Here is a 14216-nt window from a genome sequence, read left to right on the forward strand (position 1 = left end):
AAATAGCTGGTTATTATTATAAATAATAGTAGCCACAATTTACTAACTCTACTGCAGGCACTGTACGTAGGTGTTTAACTATATTATCTTAAATCTTTATAACAATTCAAAAAAGTGGGTGGTGTCAGGGTGCCTATTTAACAGATGGGAAAATTAAAGCTCGGAGGGCTGATTCCACAGCTCATGCTTTTCTCAAAACATCACCCTGCCCCTGTAGGAGTCTGCTGTGTTTCCCAGGCCCATCCATAGCCCTTCCTGCACACAGCTAGAGGCAAGGCCTAGAATCCACACTACAATATCCAGAATTCTCACCCTCTGAAATTACTTCGCCTTCTTTAAAGTACCTGAGGCATGGGCAAATTCTCTTCCACAGAGGTCACATGTCACCGGCAGCCTCTTCTTCTTCTTCTTCGGGACATCGGGCTCTCCTCCTGCACCATGGGCCTCCAGCTGATGTTTTTCCAGCTCCTTCTTAGAATCCTTGGTCTCGCTGCACTCCTTACACTGCACCTGTTTGCTCTTGGCCACCCGGCAGCGCTTCATGTGCACCTTCAGGCGGCAGTAGAAATGGAAGCTTTTGTCACACGCCTTACAGACGAAGCTCTTCTTGGCAGAGTCGGGGGAGGCAGACGTATCTTTCTCTTGTTGCTCTGGCAAGGAACCGGTCTCGCCTTGACCGCTCTGTTTCCCAGGCTGGCAGCCTTCCTCTGCTGGCTCGGCTACTTTCTCATCTGTTCTGTCGTTGGCTTCACGGTGAAATTTGGTGTTCACCTTCCATCTTTCCCTCCCTCCACTTTCTTGAGTAAGGAAGCCTGCAGACGGAGAAAAACTGCATGGCTCTGGAAATTCTGCGTTTCTACTTTGCTTCCTAACTTTTCTTAGAGAAGGCTGCAGACTATGTGGGACCCTCTAAAACTCGAGTAACACCACTGTCACCTTTACTTTCTGATACATGACCATAGCATCAGTTTACATCTCTGCTTGTGACCTATCTAGGTACTGAGAGCATACCGGATAAGGCGGCAACGGACGAACCCTTCTAAGAACTGCTGCCTCTTCTCTCCAGTACGGACACAACCTGCGAGCCCCACCCCACTGCTCCTTACCAGCGTATGCTAACTCATGCATGACAGGCTGCAGGCCTGGGAAAGATCTGTGGACGCTGCACAGGAGGTGACATATTTCAATGGCCGGGACAGATTTTTCCATGGCTCTGCTCAGCACTACTTTCAGGGAAGCTTCAGGGCTGGCTGTCTCAGAGGAAATGCTCAGAATCTAAATGAACACCAGGAGACAAAGGTTTGCGGTTAATATCAGCAGTATTCTCCATGGTTTTCAACTTAGGGGGAAAGAAAGCTAATTTCAGGAAGGCACTGCTCCATCTATAACAAGTTTACATTTCTTGTGATAAATGTAGTGGAGAACCCTCTTTTCCAGAGAACAGGGAAATTGGCAAAATTTAAAAAAAAAAAAAAAAGAAAGAAAGAAAAGAAAAGGGAGGCCCGTGTCAAGACAAACGTGCAAATACAAAGAAGGTACCAGCAAGGAAGCACTGCGCATTTTCTACAAGAAGTAACTTTTCAGAAGCCAGGAGTCTCCACAAGAACTTTTCTAGATCTTAATATTAAAAGCTTGGAAAGCTGTAGGATTTGGTAGTTGGTGGCTCTGTCTTGAAGATCCAGATAATTTTTCATAATATATAATTGTCTCAGTGTCTGGAAGTAACTCTGCATGATCAGTGGCTTCACATTTTTAGACCCTTAGATGTACCCTTTTAAACATTTTCTTTCATGAAAAAAAAACTCAGCTTTTTAAAGATGGTTCAAATAGGGGCTTTAAAGAGGCCAAGAATTTTATTTCAAAGCCATCCTCTTTCAGAATGTTAGAGCTATCAGCAGAAAGAGTCCGTACACTGAGAAAATAAAGCAAAACCATCCACAGATGGCCAAATGGAATTTTCATTTGGGAAGACATTTTATTTCTGCTCTTTTCAAGTCTATCTAAATAAACCTAATGTCCCTGGAGGCAGGCCTGAGATTCATTAGCAAGGCTCAAACTCATCAACTGCAGGAGCTCCGTTTCTGAAGCAGGAAGCATGCTAGAGAGAGTCTAGCAGATGCATCCTTCCTGTGAAGCCCCAAAGAAATATGTTCCACCTTCTTCCCATCTGAGAGTCAGACCAAGATGGCGCTGTCACCTGTGTGGACAGTGTTAGAAACCTGCCCTTCTGCACACCTTCCACGCCTACCTGGACTAAAAAGCACGTACAGGTGAACCTAATTTTAGTCCCTTTATAATTCTTCCCCACTTGAGATGCCCATGATCCTGGGCTGGACATCCATGAATCCCCCCGCCGACCCCACCTGGTTTTTCTGGGACGCTGGCCACACTGAGAAGCATTACAGAAAATGAGCTGGCACTGTTTGCTACCGCATATGGGCAAAAGCTTTGTTCTATCTATGTTTATCTTGGCTCTTCCTAGACGCTGGAACAGAGTATGTAATATGACCAACTTTACTTTTCTTCCTCTGAAAACAGTTGCTTTTGAGAACATGTTAGGGAACAGTATCATGGTTCCCCTTGAGTTTACCTAGGTTTAGGCAAATGAAATACATCTAGGTTTGAATCACATGAGCCTGGGTTCAAATCCTGACTTCAACTCTGACCAGCTGGAGCATCCTAGACATGTTACTGAACCCCTTGGAGCCTGAGTTCCCTCATCTGTAATATGTGGATGATACCACCCTGCCATGCAGAGTTGGGAGAATTAAAAAACAAAGAAGTGTTGGCTCAGCACGGGGCTTGGCTCGCAAAAGGCACCCCGCATAATCTGGTGCCCCCCTCAGGAACGAGACCATCCAGGGCATTAGCCTGGTAGAACTCTCTGGAACAACGGGTTTTCCCCCGCCGCACCTCCTTCACAGCGTCTACCAGCTGTTCCTCCTCTGCAGTAAAGCACTTGAGTCCCACCCCCTGTTGGATGGCCTCTAGGATCAGTCTGCGATGCCTCAGGACGGCTTCCAAGGCTGCACTTTCTGGGCTGGCCACTGAAAGAAAGGGGGATTGAAAACTCATGAGTGAAGCTATGAGCACCATTTTTCCTTCACCTTTCTCAACTCAACTCTTCACAGGGAGGATACACTTCACCAACCTCCTTCCTGGGGCTGGGAGTGGGGAAAATGGCAAATTAATATAAGCGCAGACTATTTCCTGCGTATTTTATTTTACGAGGTGCACAAACTCCCATGTCCTTGAACAAAACTGCCAGTCCTTACTTCCGATGGTGGGGATGTGGAAGATGGCCATGAGAGCTGCTGCTCTTTTCTGGCAAGACTGATGCTACTCTCCACCGGGGACAAGGCTCTGACAGAGATCAGGTAGGCCTACCTGCCCGGAAGAAGGCATCAGCACCAGATTCCCTTCGTATTTCCTCCATGAGCAGGTTCAGGGGGCAGGTCTTGGTCTCCTGAGCCACCAGAAGCAATTGCCAAATGGCTGTTGCAGAGAGAGTCTGCTTTTCTAGAACTGCTGACATCAGAGAACTGAAACCACCCGAGCCAGAGTCACGTTTCACGAGCTTCTCCATGACCTTCAAGATGTGGCACAAAAATACATGTAAGGGATCCTCTAGGCGCCAGCCCAGCTGCAGAGCTGCGAGTCTGAGTCCTGGGCTACAGTGGACGTACTTCTGGGGGTTTCTCAACATCACTTCTCAACCGGAGAGACTTCTATAACTGCCAAAGCTCTTCACACTTCCTTTTGAATGCCTTTCTTATTACTGCAGAAATTACAACCTCTGACTTATCACTCTGCCCTAGAAATCAAATCACCTTGTTTTTCTCCTTCTCTACGGACCCCTTAGCATTTCTCATCACGGCTGTGTGTGTACATTTATGTAAAATACAAATATATTTTTAAAGTATGTATATATGTCATCTTTTTTCCTTCTCTCATTTTACCCACCCTCCCTCCCTCTCCCCCTCTTTTTCTCTTACCTCTCTTTCTCCACGGGCTAAACCCTTCACGTGTGGGATCATTTTTAGTAATATCTGGCTGTCTGTGAAAATCTCCAAGAGGTTTTCATGATACCGCCTCAACAGCTCGGTCCCATAATCATCAGGGCTTGCTTGGACTGCAAGGATATTAGCAAAACAATAATGTTTGCTACAACAAAATGTCCTTACGGGCTTCTGCTACAGAGGATGAGGGGAGTTACAAATGACAGAGGAAGAGCATTATCACACAAGTGCTCTGTCTCCTCTGCAAGGCAAGTTCGGCTCCTGGCTTGGGGCCTCATATACGTGTGTTCAGATCTCCTTTGGTTTACCCTTAATCACTTGGTGCTTCGGGTCACAAAACCACTAACGCTTTCAAAGTCAGCGGTTTGCAAAGTCAGTGATTACTCAACAGGGAGGTAATTAGAAGGCGTGCTTGTAAGAGATTCAGACATACAGATTCAAGGGGTGTTATTCCTCGAGCCTGAGGTTAAGGATCCATGTGGCAATCCAAAATACTAGCAGGCATGAGTCAAGATTCCGGTAGTGAAGCTGACCCATCGTTCTTCATGCCCTTTGAGCCAATCTGTTACTTTCTTTTAAAAGGTCATATTTAATTTCAAAGTAAGAAAAATAAACACCATCAGGCATTTCCTTTGGTTTTACAGATATTTAAAAATGTATTCTCCTCTTTGGCCCAGTTAACTTTGCTTCTGGGAATCATGCCTTAAGAAATGCTCTGGAGGCAAAAAGTCTGTGTACAAAGATATTTGTCACTGTGTAATCTGTGATGAGGAGGGGGAAGAGAACACCTGATATTCACTGAGGACCTATGATTTGCTAAATGCTGCACATACATTGTCTCACAGTAGCCACAAAAATGGATGTGATGGGTGCCATTCTCACCCCCATCTGAGAGAGGAAAAAGCGAGGTTCAGAAGGGTTAAGTCATTGGCTCAGGGTCACACAGCTACAAAATAATTAGGTAGTCTTGATAGCCCTAACCGTTACACCACATGTACCCCTAAACAGGGCATGAGTAATGCATGATATACATCCCTATAATGGAAAACTACACAGCCTTCAAAAATAGGGTTATAGAGCATTTTCTGCAATGTGGGGGAGAAAGTTTATATTACACTGTTAAACAGAGAAAATTATAAAATTATAAAATACAGTAGAATATCTCACCATTGTAAAAATGTGACAAATACGTCAATGTGCTAGTACTGACATAATCAAGTGGAAGGGTTTGAGGTTGTTTTCTTCTTTATTTTGTAAATTGTTCAAGTTTGTATTGGTATTCTTTTTTTTTTTTTTTTTAAGATTTTATTTATTTATTTGACAGAGAGAGAGATAGCGAGAGCAGGAACACAAGCAGGGGGAGTGGGAAAGGGAGAAGCAGGCTTCCCGCGGAGCAGGGAGCCTGATGCAGGGCTCGATCCCAGGACCCTGAGACCATGACCTGAGCCGAAGGCAGACGCTTAACGACTGAGCCACCCAGGCGCCCTGGTATTCATTATTTTTATAAGCTAGAAGAAAGTTCTCTCCTTTTCCAACTACCCTTTTTCTGAAAACCACCTCGGTCTCAAATGCTCTGGGATTGGGGAGAATTGGCTAGACTTGGTGCATTTTTCTAAGGACTGGGACAGGGACTCCTGTCCCCCCAGACTGAAGGTACACGAGGGGTGGGTAATTCTGGGGACCGCCAGAACCAAACAGCACTCACACGGGAGTGGGAAAATCAAGATCAGAGTCTTGGCTGCTTAGATTTATCAACCCAGCTTGTCGAAATCATGAGCTCTGTGAGCCGGCTGGCTCCTTCGGCATTCCCAGGTGCCAGGTGCCAGCCCTGGAAAAGCCACACCTTCACAAACGCCGAACCACGGGAACATCACGGAGACGCCTGATGGACAAGAGGCGTTCTCAGATTTCAGATCTTAACTCCAGAACTACTGAGAATCACTGCTTTCTGTTGTACAAGGGCATCTCTCACCATTACCTCATCTCCCCAGCATGGAGCCCAAAGGGTGTTGAAGCTCTAATTTTCTGTGGGAGAGGTTCCAGTCCAGAGAGCCGACAATTAACGGATACCTGGGGTGCCTGACGAGGTGGCTAATCGCTGCAAATTCTCCAGCAGAAGGCCCAAGTGTGGTGACGCCGGTTTCACAGCCTGAAGGAGTTTTACCAAACTCTCTGCAGTCAGAGTCTTATCTTCAGACACACTGTGCAGAAGCTTCTCCATCGTCTCCTTGGGTGTCCCGCCCTCGCAGCAATCCAGGATCACCTGCAGCGGCAAGCAATCGGGCAGACAGCGGTTACTGGCACTTCCAGATGCATCTGATGCGCCGCGGGGAACCCAGCAAGACTCTCAGCAGGACCGGGCGCCTGTCCCCGGGTCCCCCTCCGCAGCCTCTGGCCCCGCTGTTCCCAGAGTCTCCTCCTTGTGCTATGTCAGTAAAAAGCCCAAGTTTTCTCCAAACGAACAGCTCTGTGAAAATCCTTCCTCCTCAACTGCAGGTCTGTGTAGACGCTTTGTGGTTCCCCCCCACCCCTCCCCCCCAGTTTGCATTTTGTGAGATTTCTACCCGAAGCCCACATGGCAGTGCAGGCAGCCTACCTCTCCCCCGGTTCTTCAGACTGGGTTCATTCAGACACGGGGAGACTGAGAAACAGACCGGCAATTAATGAATACAGCTACAGCGGTTTTCAGCCTCCGTTCAATAACTACATGATTGTGTAAGAGGTTGCAATTTCAGGGCAATCCTGTTATTTTACTTCCTTTTACTTAATTTTCATAGCAATATGAATGTCCAGATAATTTACACATTAGTCTGTGGTCTCCAAAATAATAGATTTAAAGTGCATTTCTGGATAATTTTTCTTGTAGATTCTGTATTCTCGATCTCTCTTATCAGCTCCACGCACACATGGCTCCAGTCATCATCCCCCACTTCCACCCCCTTGTTCTTCCTTGGTGTGCTGGAGTCAGGAGGGCACAGGGCTCCAGCAAGAGGTTGAACAATAAAACACATGACTGTTATTTTATAGTTATTTTCCTATTACAAGAGAACTATTTCCTAATGTACTACAACTCACTGTGTATAACTTGGCTCTTACGGCACAGATAACGTGGGAGGTTGTTTCAACACATATAATCTACAGATTCCTTAAGTAACCGAATTTTGAGCTTTCCTTTGGGAAAATACCAGCTTTCAGGAGAAACAGTCAAGCAGATCAGTCACAGTAGCATGCCAGAGGATGCCATTATCAAATTAACTCCCATTTAAAAATAAATTTAGCTATAAAGCCAAATTAGTTTCATGTATATGAAAGGAGCATCTATATTATATATATGAAAGGAATGCATACATTATATATTAAGCTGTCATATTCATCAATACAGAACATAGTCATTCTCTTTGTTTAATGTCTAATATAACTAGATTCCTACTAAATGAATCATAATTTAAAATTAAAGCACCTGTATCTAAAAACCATGCTGATTTCAGTGCTCTTAGTTCCCAAGCAATGACCTGATACATAATGAGGCAGCCAGATACTGTCCAGAGTGGGTAGGGGCTTTAAAGCCAGACAAGCCTAGGAGGAACCCCAGTCCTAAAATGTATAGCCGGTGTGACCTTCAGTGAGTCCTTTCTTTCTTTGAACCTTATCTTCCTCATCTGCGAAAGAAGAGAATAATACCAACTCTTGCACACCTGTTATTAGGAGTTTCTGAAGTGAAGTTGCTATTTGTAGAGCCTGACGTAACGTCTAGGACATACGTGATCTTTAAATGACAGTTGGTATTGATACCCTTAGGCAGCTGTATGCACAGTGGTTAAGAGAACGTGCCGTGTTTCCAAGTCTGAGCTCCAGTATGGATGCCCAGCAGCTGTGTCTCTGGGTGAGCTGCTTCACCTTCCTAAGTGTCTGTTTCCTCATATTTAAAATGAGGGTAATATCCGTGACTTCATAAAGTTGATGTGAGGGTAGAATTTAGTAATGTTTAAAAGGTCCTCAGCACACTGCTCGGCACACGGTAAGCAGTAAGTTAACAACTGTCATAATTACTATTTTTGTATGTTTCCAACCCTGAAGTAAAGACACTTCTATTTACCATTTCTTATAGAACCCAGGGTATGTACACGTAGGGGCCGTGGTGCCTTGATTAGCATCATTCTGTAACAGAAGAGAGCTCTAAAAGGCCCGAGGGCATGTTCCATGTGATGCCCACACACTGTGGCCATTCAATCAACATTCACCTCTATGGTCCTGGTTTATTGTTTCGCTTCAGTTTTCATGAGAAGAAGTAGCTTAATGAAGCTCTGGTAGAACCCCAATTCTAAGAGGTGTTTTTGTGATTTGTAACTAATTAAAGTTCTTCTGCTTCAGTCCTTTCTGTCAAGTAAACTGAAAGTGACAGAGGAAAATGACACTGTGGTCTGTCTTGGTGCAGAGAATGAGGCTGAGTCTGGGCTCTTCCTATAAATGCTGTTTTACCGAGATAATGAAACAGTTCAAAGGACACATTCAATCTAGCTAATAAGGAAAAGGTTTGAATGAGTAATCGAATGAAATCCCTAAACAGGGAATCAGGTACTTCTAGAGCTATAAGCAACTTACTTAAACTGAGTGCCTGAAATTACATTCAGTCTTAAGCCTAAGGAGAAACCAGAAGCTTAATCTTATTTTGTATATTATCTTTCTCTAAGAAATTCAAAGGAGTTATAATTTTGGGAACACATAATTTATAAAGTCTGATTTTGAGATTAAGGATTGTTCCCATTTTATATGAAAAAACTACAATTTATGACCACTGAGAAAAAGAGAATTGAGGATCCAGTCTTTACTACTGATCCATTCTACCACTGCTTTCTAAACATTTTCTCTCCCAAACATGTAAGCCACTTCCCAGCTTTAAGAATTGATGCCACAGAAGTTCTCTGTCCCTATTCCTTCCTTCCAGATATAAAAATATTTTTAGCACAAAGTTGAAATCAATAACACCAACAAACACAGTTATCTAGTTGACTTAAGAAGTCATGACAGCAGTTTCATGAGGATTTTAGTAGCTGCTGGTGGAAGAGTAAACTGGTACAACCTTTCTGAAGGGCAATTTGGCAATATACAGCAAACACTTGAAAAATTTTATACTCTCTATTCCAAAATTCCACTTCTTAGAAATTACTCGAAGGAAATAGTTTGAGAAGTATGCAAAAATTGTGTGCAAGGATGTTCTCTACATCATTTATTATGGCAGAAAGTTGGAAACAAATGTGCAACAACAAACAACTAACGAATTATGGTATGTTCATTAAACAAAATACAATGCAGCTACCAAAGCCCATACTATAGTACGGAAATATATTCACAATACATTAAATAAAAAACCCAAAGTTATTCTGTATAAGCCTATCCCAGGATGACTCAAACGAGAAAAAGTGGGAGCACATGCTCTAAAATGTCAGCAATGATCATCTCTGAGTGGTGAGATGGCGAGAGATTTTAATTTTTTTTCTTTTTGCTTGTTTCCCCAATTTTTCCTACAGGTGAACAGTGTATCGTTTCTGTAAAAAAGAAAAGTGCCAAAATTATAATTACAAATGTGCCTAAACGTTTTCACTCCTGGGGCAACTGTTTTACATTAACAACTCATCGAGTCAGAGCAGGACTATCCCCACCCTCTCCACGTACCTAAACATTTCATCACACGACACAATGTGCGAGCCCCTCAGCCAGCTGCTGCCAAGGGTACAGAGACACGTTCAAGAATGTGAACGTCTAGGTGCTTACTATGCAGTAGCTACAAAAACACTGCAAGGGAAAAAGTGCTATGGGCCACAAAGGAGGTTAAAAAAAGTGCTACATAAACTCAGGAAGGAGGAAGGGATGCTCGACCCCACAGTTACCCTTTTCTCAGTGCCAGTCAGGAATTCCTCCTTGGCTGTTTCCAGGAACTCCAGGATAGGTCTCAGCTGTGTGACACACTGGATCAGGTCCTCTTTGTGTTCTAGTAACAGAGCAGACAAGGTCTTTCCCTCCTCTGTGCTCCCTGGGGGAAGAGAGAGTGTGAGAGACGCACAGGAGAAGCTAGTCAATTTGAAGAAAATGACAGCACGGTTTGTCAAGAGAGATCTAACAGAATAGTAAAGTGATTCTCAGCCTATTTTGAGCACCCAAATGCAGAATCTCTTTCTGGAGAGGAAAATACTTTATTATTCTGTTTAAACTCTATGAAAGGAAAAATGTTTCATTTATCTGTCGAAACACAAAGCTGCAGAGCCAGGCAGAGGTCAACTTCCGGTTGGCAAGGCCACTGCTTTGTACCTATAACCCAAACGAGAGAAACTTCGGCCATCAGTGCTGCCGGCAAACCAGTTCACCCTGGGCACTCAAAACATCGCCTGGGATGTGTGGCTTGTGAAGGGCAGGAGAACACTGATGATCCTCTCCAACTTCAAGGTGTCACACTAGTTAACTAGGGGAGAGGAATGGAGACTCAAATTTAGCTTGTATATATTTAACAGGCAGCTTCTGGAATTATGTGTAGAACTGATGTGAAAATCACTTAATGGTAACTAAGCCGCTGAGGAAATGTATCACCGGAGCAAACTTGACAGCACCTTCCCAGGTGGACAGGGTTTTCTCCTACCTTTTGGCTGCACCGCGTCGACATCTGGTTTTCTGTCTAACAGTGCTGCCCTTACTGCGGGATTGGAACCTTGGTACAGCTTCAAGAGCGACACGACAGTCTGAACATCCAGGCTCTCATCTCTTACTTTATCCAGGATTCTCTGGAATGCCGAGTGTCCTTCTTCACCCTCAAGACATCCCATTATAGTCTGTGGACACAAGTAACCGGAAAGAGAGATCAGCCAGCCACAAGAACCCCATGCTCCTTGGATTTGGTGAGTGAGGCCCTCAACAATTTGATCCCTGCCTCTTTGGCCTTTCGTGGTATTTGGCATTCCGATGGCTTCCGTATCACGGCTCTTCTGACTTCAGAACACTGAAGCATTCAGGATGGATAAGCACCCACCTTTCTGATCCCTCCTACTCGGCCTTCCTCACTGGTTCTCCTTCCAAATCCCTAACCATAAGCAGTACCGAAAACTGATCCCAACTCTATTTTTTCTCCTGTATGATCTCCCTTTGGAAAAACTCTTACATATACAGCTTTCATATCACCTCTAGGCCGATAACCCTGAAAACTAGCTCCCTAATGCTAAGCTTTCTGTTTAAATCTAGAGCCACACAGTTTCTACTAGAAATGCCTTATCCTCCAGAGGTCTTGGCACCACATGCCACCATCTGGACTCTTCTAACCCTGGAGTACTAAAATATCAGCAACTCCAGTGGTGAAATAAACAAAATTAGTGGGAGGAAGGCCAACTGGAAAGAAGGGTTAATATTTCTATTTTAGCAATAATAAATTTATTTAAAAAAAATCTGGAACCAAAAGTTAATTTTGTGTGCACAGCCTTTATATTTCTACTTGGCAAAACTACAACCTACCTTTGATGTTTTTTAGTGTCAATACTATAAAAGAAGAGTTTCCTCACAAGAAAGCAAAAAGTTATGGTTTTCTGCACATACACCACACACACACACATACAACATGAAAGGATCTCATGAATATCTATACTTGCAAAGTTCAGCTAGACAGTTATTATAAATTCTGGTAGTAATTATAGGTTTAAAATTTTTGTTTAGAGAGATTTTTATCTTTCTCTCCTCCTCCCAAATAAACAGAAATTATGAACAAGTTAGACTGTTTCTTGGCTTTGCTTAAGCTTGCTTCCTGATCACAGAATGAACATATAAAGCCAAGTTAAACTTAAAAAAAAAAAAAAAAGGCTCCTGTGATTTTTAGTCATATACAAAAGTAAATTCAGATAAAGCCCAGTTTTGGAATACACATTAACTAAATTAAGTAACTTCCATGAACCTGAGTAACTCATCTTGTCTCCATTTTGAAAATAATAAACAAATGAAATACCAACTCAGCTGAATGCTTACTCGCTTTCAGTCATATTCATTCAAACTTCCATGATCTTTTTAGTCACCCTAAAATCTCTTTAAGGAATGCCTTTTCCCTGACAGCAGTAGGGACCTGTGGTAGGCAGCCTTGAAATGGTTCCTAACATCCCTGCCACCAGGTATTCATGCCCTTGGGCTGAACCTGATGTCCTGCTTCCAAGGAAAAGCATATGGCAAAAGTAATGGAGGGCACTTCTGAGGCTCAGTCACCATGACTTCCCTCTTGTCCATGTGGGCACTCTCTGCCTTCGCTCTGGAGGCAAGCTGCCATGTTGTGAGCTGCCCTACAGAGAGGCCCACGTGGCAGGGAAAGGATGTCTCTGGCCAACAGTCAGTGAGTGAGCTTGGAAGTGAAACTTCAGAATCCTGCCAACAGTCACAAGAGTGCACTTAGAAGGAGACACTCCCCATCCCCACCCCACCCCCGCCCTGCTCCACTGAGCCCTGAGCTGTCTGCAGCCTTGTCTTGGACCTTGAGCCAGGGACTCTGCGAAGGATGCCTAGATACCTGACCCACAGAAATGGTGAGGTAATAAGTGTGTGTTCTTTTAAACTGCTAAATGTTAGAGTAATTTGTTATTCGGCAATAGATACCTAATACAGACCCTCTCAATGCTAATGCCCTCAGTAAATATGTTTTTCTCTCTTTATTTCTCCTTTCCTTCCTCCTTTTCTTCGATGCATCTTAACGGATACAGCATTTAGCCGTCTTCCATCCTAGGCCAGTGTGCTTTCACCTGAAGCTCTCTGAATCTCAGTATCCAATTTGTCTGGCATTATCATTTGAGCCGGTGGGGAAGAGGCGCTTTCATCAATGGTGGCATCTGATGCACTTCTCATTATCCTCTCTGCTGTCTCCTCCTCTGCAGAACTGCTCAGCAGTGAAATTAAAACATTTGTTAACTTCATTGCTCAGCAGTGACACTAGGGTGTGACCATCTGGGAAGAGGAGCAGGGGTGAGAGGATGAAAGGGCCAGAGGGAGCAGTCAGCTGCCTGGATAGCCCTGCTCTTTGCTCTTTCTTCCAGAACCTACTGGGGACCTGGCACCAGAGCCAGCGTTTTAACTGTTACTCCATCAGCCCCCTAAGCTGCCTGGGGCTCCTCCGTGCAGTGAGCCCTTTTCTGAAGTAGCGTATCTGCCTAAACAGAGGGCGTCCCATATTGTGGCAGACTGAGGTTCACTGACTGCTACCATGTAACAGAACTCTAAGACATCAGCCCAAAACAGAGTTTTGCTCTTTAAGCAAACATTTGGAATTTCTTTGATTCTTAGAGTTAAAGGTACTTCAATAAATTCATACCAAATTATGGTCACACATGTAATCAACATACTTTGATTTATGAATGAACTATAGGTCAATATATTTAAAGATGGGACAGTTTCCTTTCCTTTTAAAATTTAAGCTTTGCCTTACACTAAGGTCTTTTAATTGAATTTACTTATTTTCCCAACTGTCTGCCTACTGCCTTTGGATTTGTTTGAGTTATGCTGTGTTCTTACTCACCCATGTCTCCCCTGAATGCCAAGGGCCAGATGATGGCACTCATCACATAGACCACAAGAGCTCAACATCATCCCAGACACTGTGTGTATGCGCCATCTACTTAACTCCTCACATCAGTCCTAGGAGCATTATTACCACAACTACTTAAATGAGAGAGAGGTGAAGTAACTTGCCTGAGGTTGCGTGGCCAGTAAGTAGAGTACCAGGGAAGAAACCCTGAGCTTATTCCAGTGACTCAGCACCCCTTTCACCAGTTCCCACCCCTAGATTTTGAGTGTAACCAAATCCACGTACACTGCATTCTCCTGGACTTACTAGAGTCAACATCACGTTGAACACTGGGTCACAGCTAGACAATCTGTACAATTCCTCCTGGTCCCCGTGATTTGTATACAGACTGGTACACAGTAGATGCTTCATAAATATTTGTTTAACTGAATGAATACCTTGCCATATTCCCTTGCCACAAAACCAACAGCCTTTCTATCAATGGCTGCATTATCTTAGACTTCATAATTAGCACAGAGAAGATATGGCAAAACAACAACTTACTTCCATTTCTCATAGACCTGTAAAATGAACCCTACACTGTCAGTGAACACAGTCCACAAAACACAGACCTGCACTTCTTGACAAATCTCCAAAGTAGTGACATGGTTGAAAACATCAGA

At 43.8% G+C, this 14216-nt stretch overlaps 1 protein-coding gene across 3 annotated transcripts in view; it reads right to left on the bottom strand.

Moving 5' to 3' along the window:
• ZBTB40 (zinc finger and BTB domain containing 40) overlaps nt 1-14216 on the bottom strand; it is a 75914-nt gene that overhangs the window by 16549 nt on the left and 45149 nt on the right. For all 3 annotated transcript variants that reach the window (XM_032391681.1, XM_032391686.1, XM_032391697.1), the window contains 8 exons: nt 10651-10840; nt 9908-10050; nt 6090-6282; nt 3996-4132; nt 3388-3589; nt 2914-3047; nt 1107-1275; nt 345-812 (listed from right to left, as the gene is read on the bottom strand). In XM_032391681.1, coding sequence (XP_032247572.1) covers nt 345-812; nt 1107-1275; nt 2914-3047; nt 3388-3589; nt 3996-4132; nt 6090-6282; nt 9908-10050; nt 10651-10840 — 1636 coding nt within the window. The remainder of the gene's footprint in view (nt 1-344; nt 813-1106; nt 1276-2913; nt 3048-3387; nt 3590-3995; nt 4133-6089; nt 6283-9907; nt 10051-10650; nt 10841-14216) is intronic.

The sequence above is a fragment of the Phoca vitulina genome, unplaced genomic scaffold (assembly GCF_004348235.1).
Source record: "Phoca vitulina isolate PV1807 unplaced genomic scaffold, GSC_HSeal_1.0 scaffold2, whole genome shotgun sequence".
NCBI lineage: Eukaryota > Metazoa > Chordata > Mammalia > Carnivora > Phocidae > Phoca > Phoca vitulina.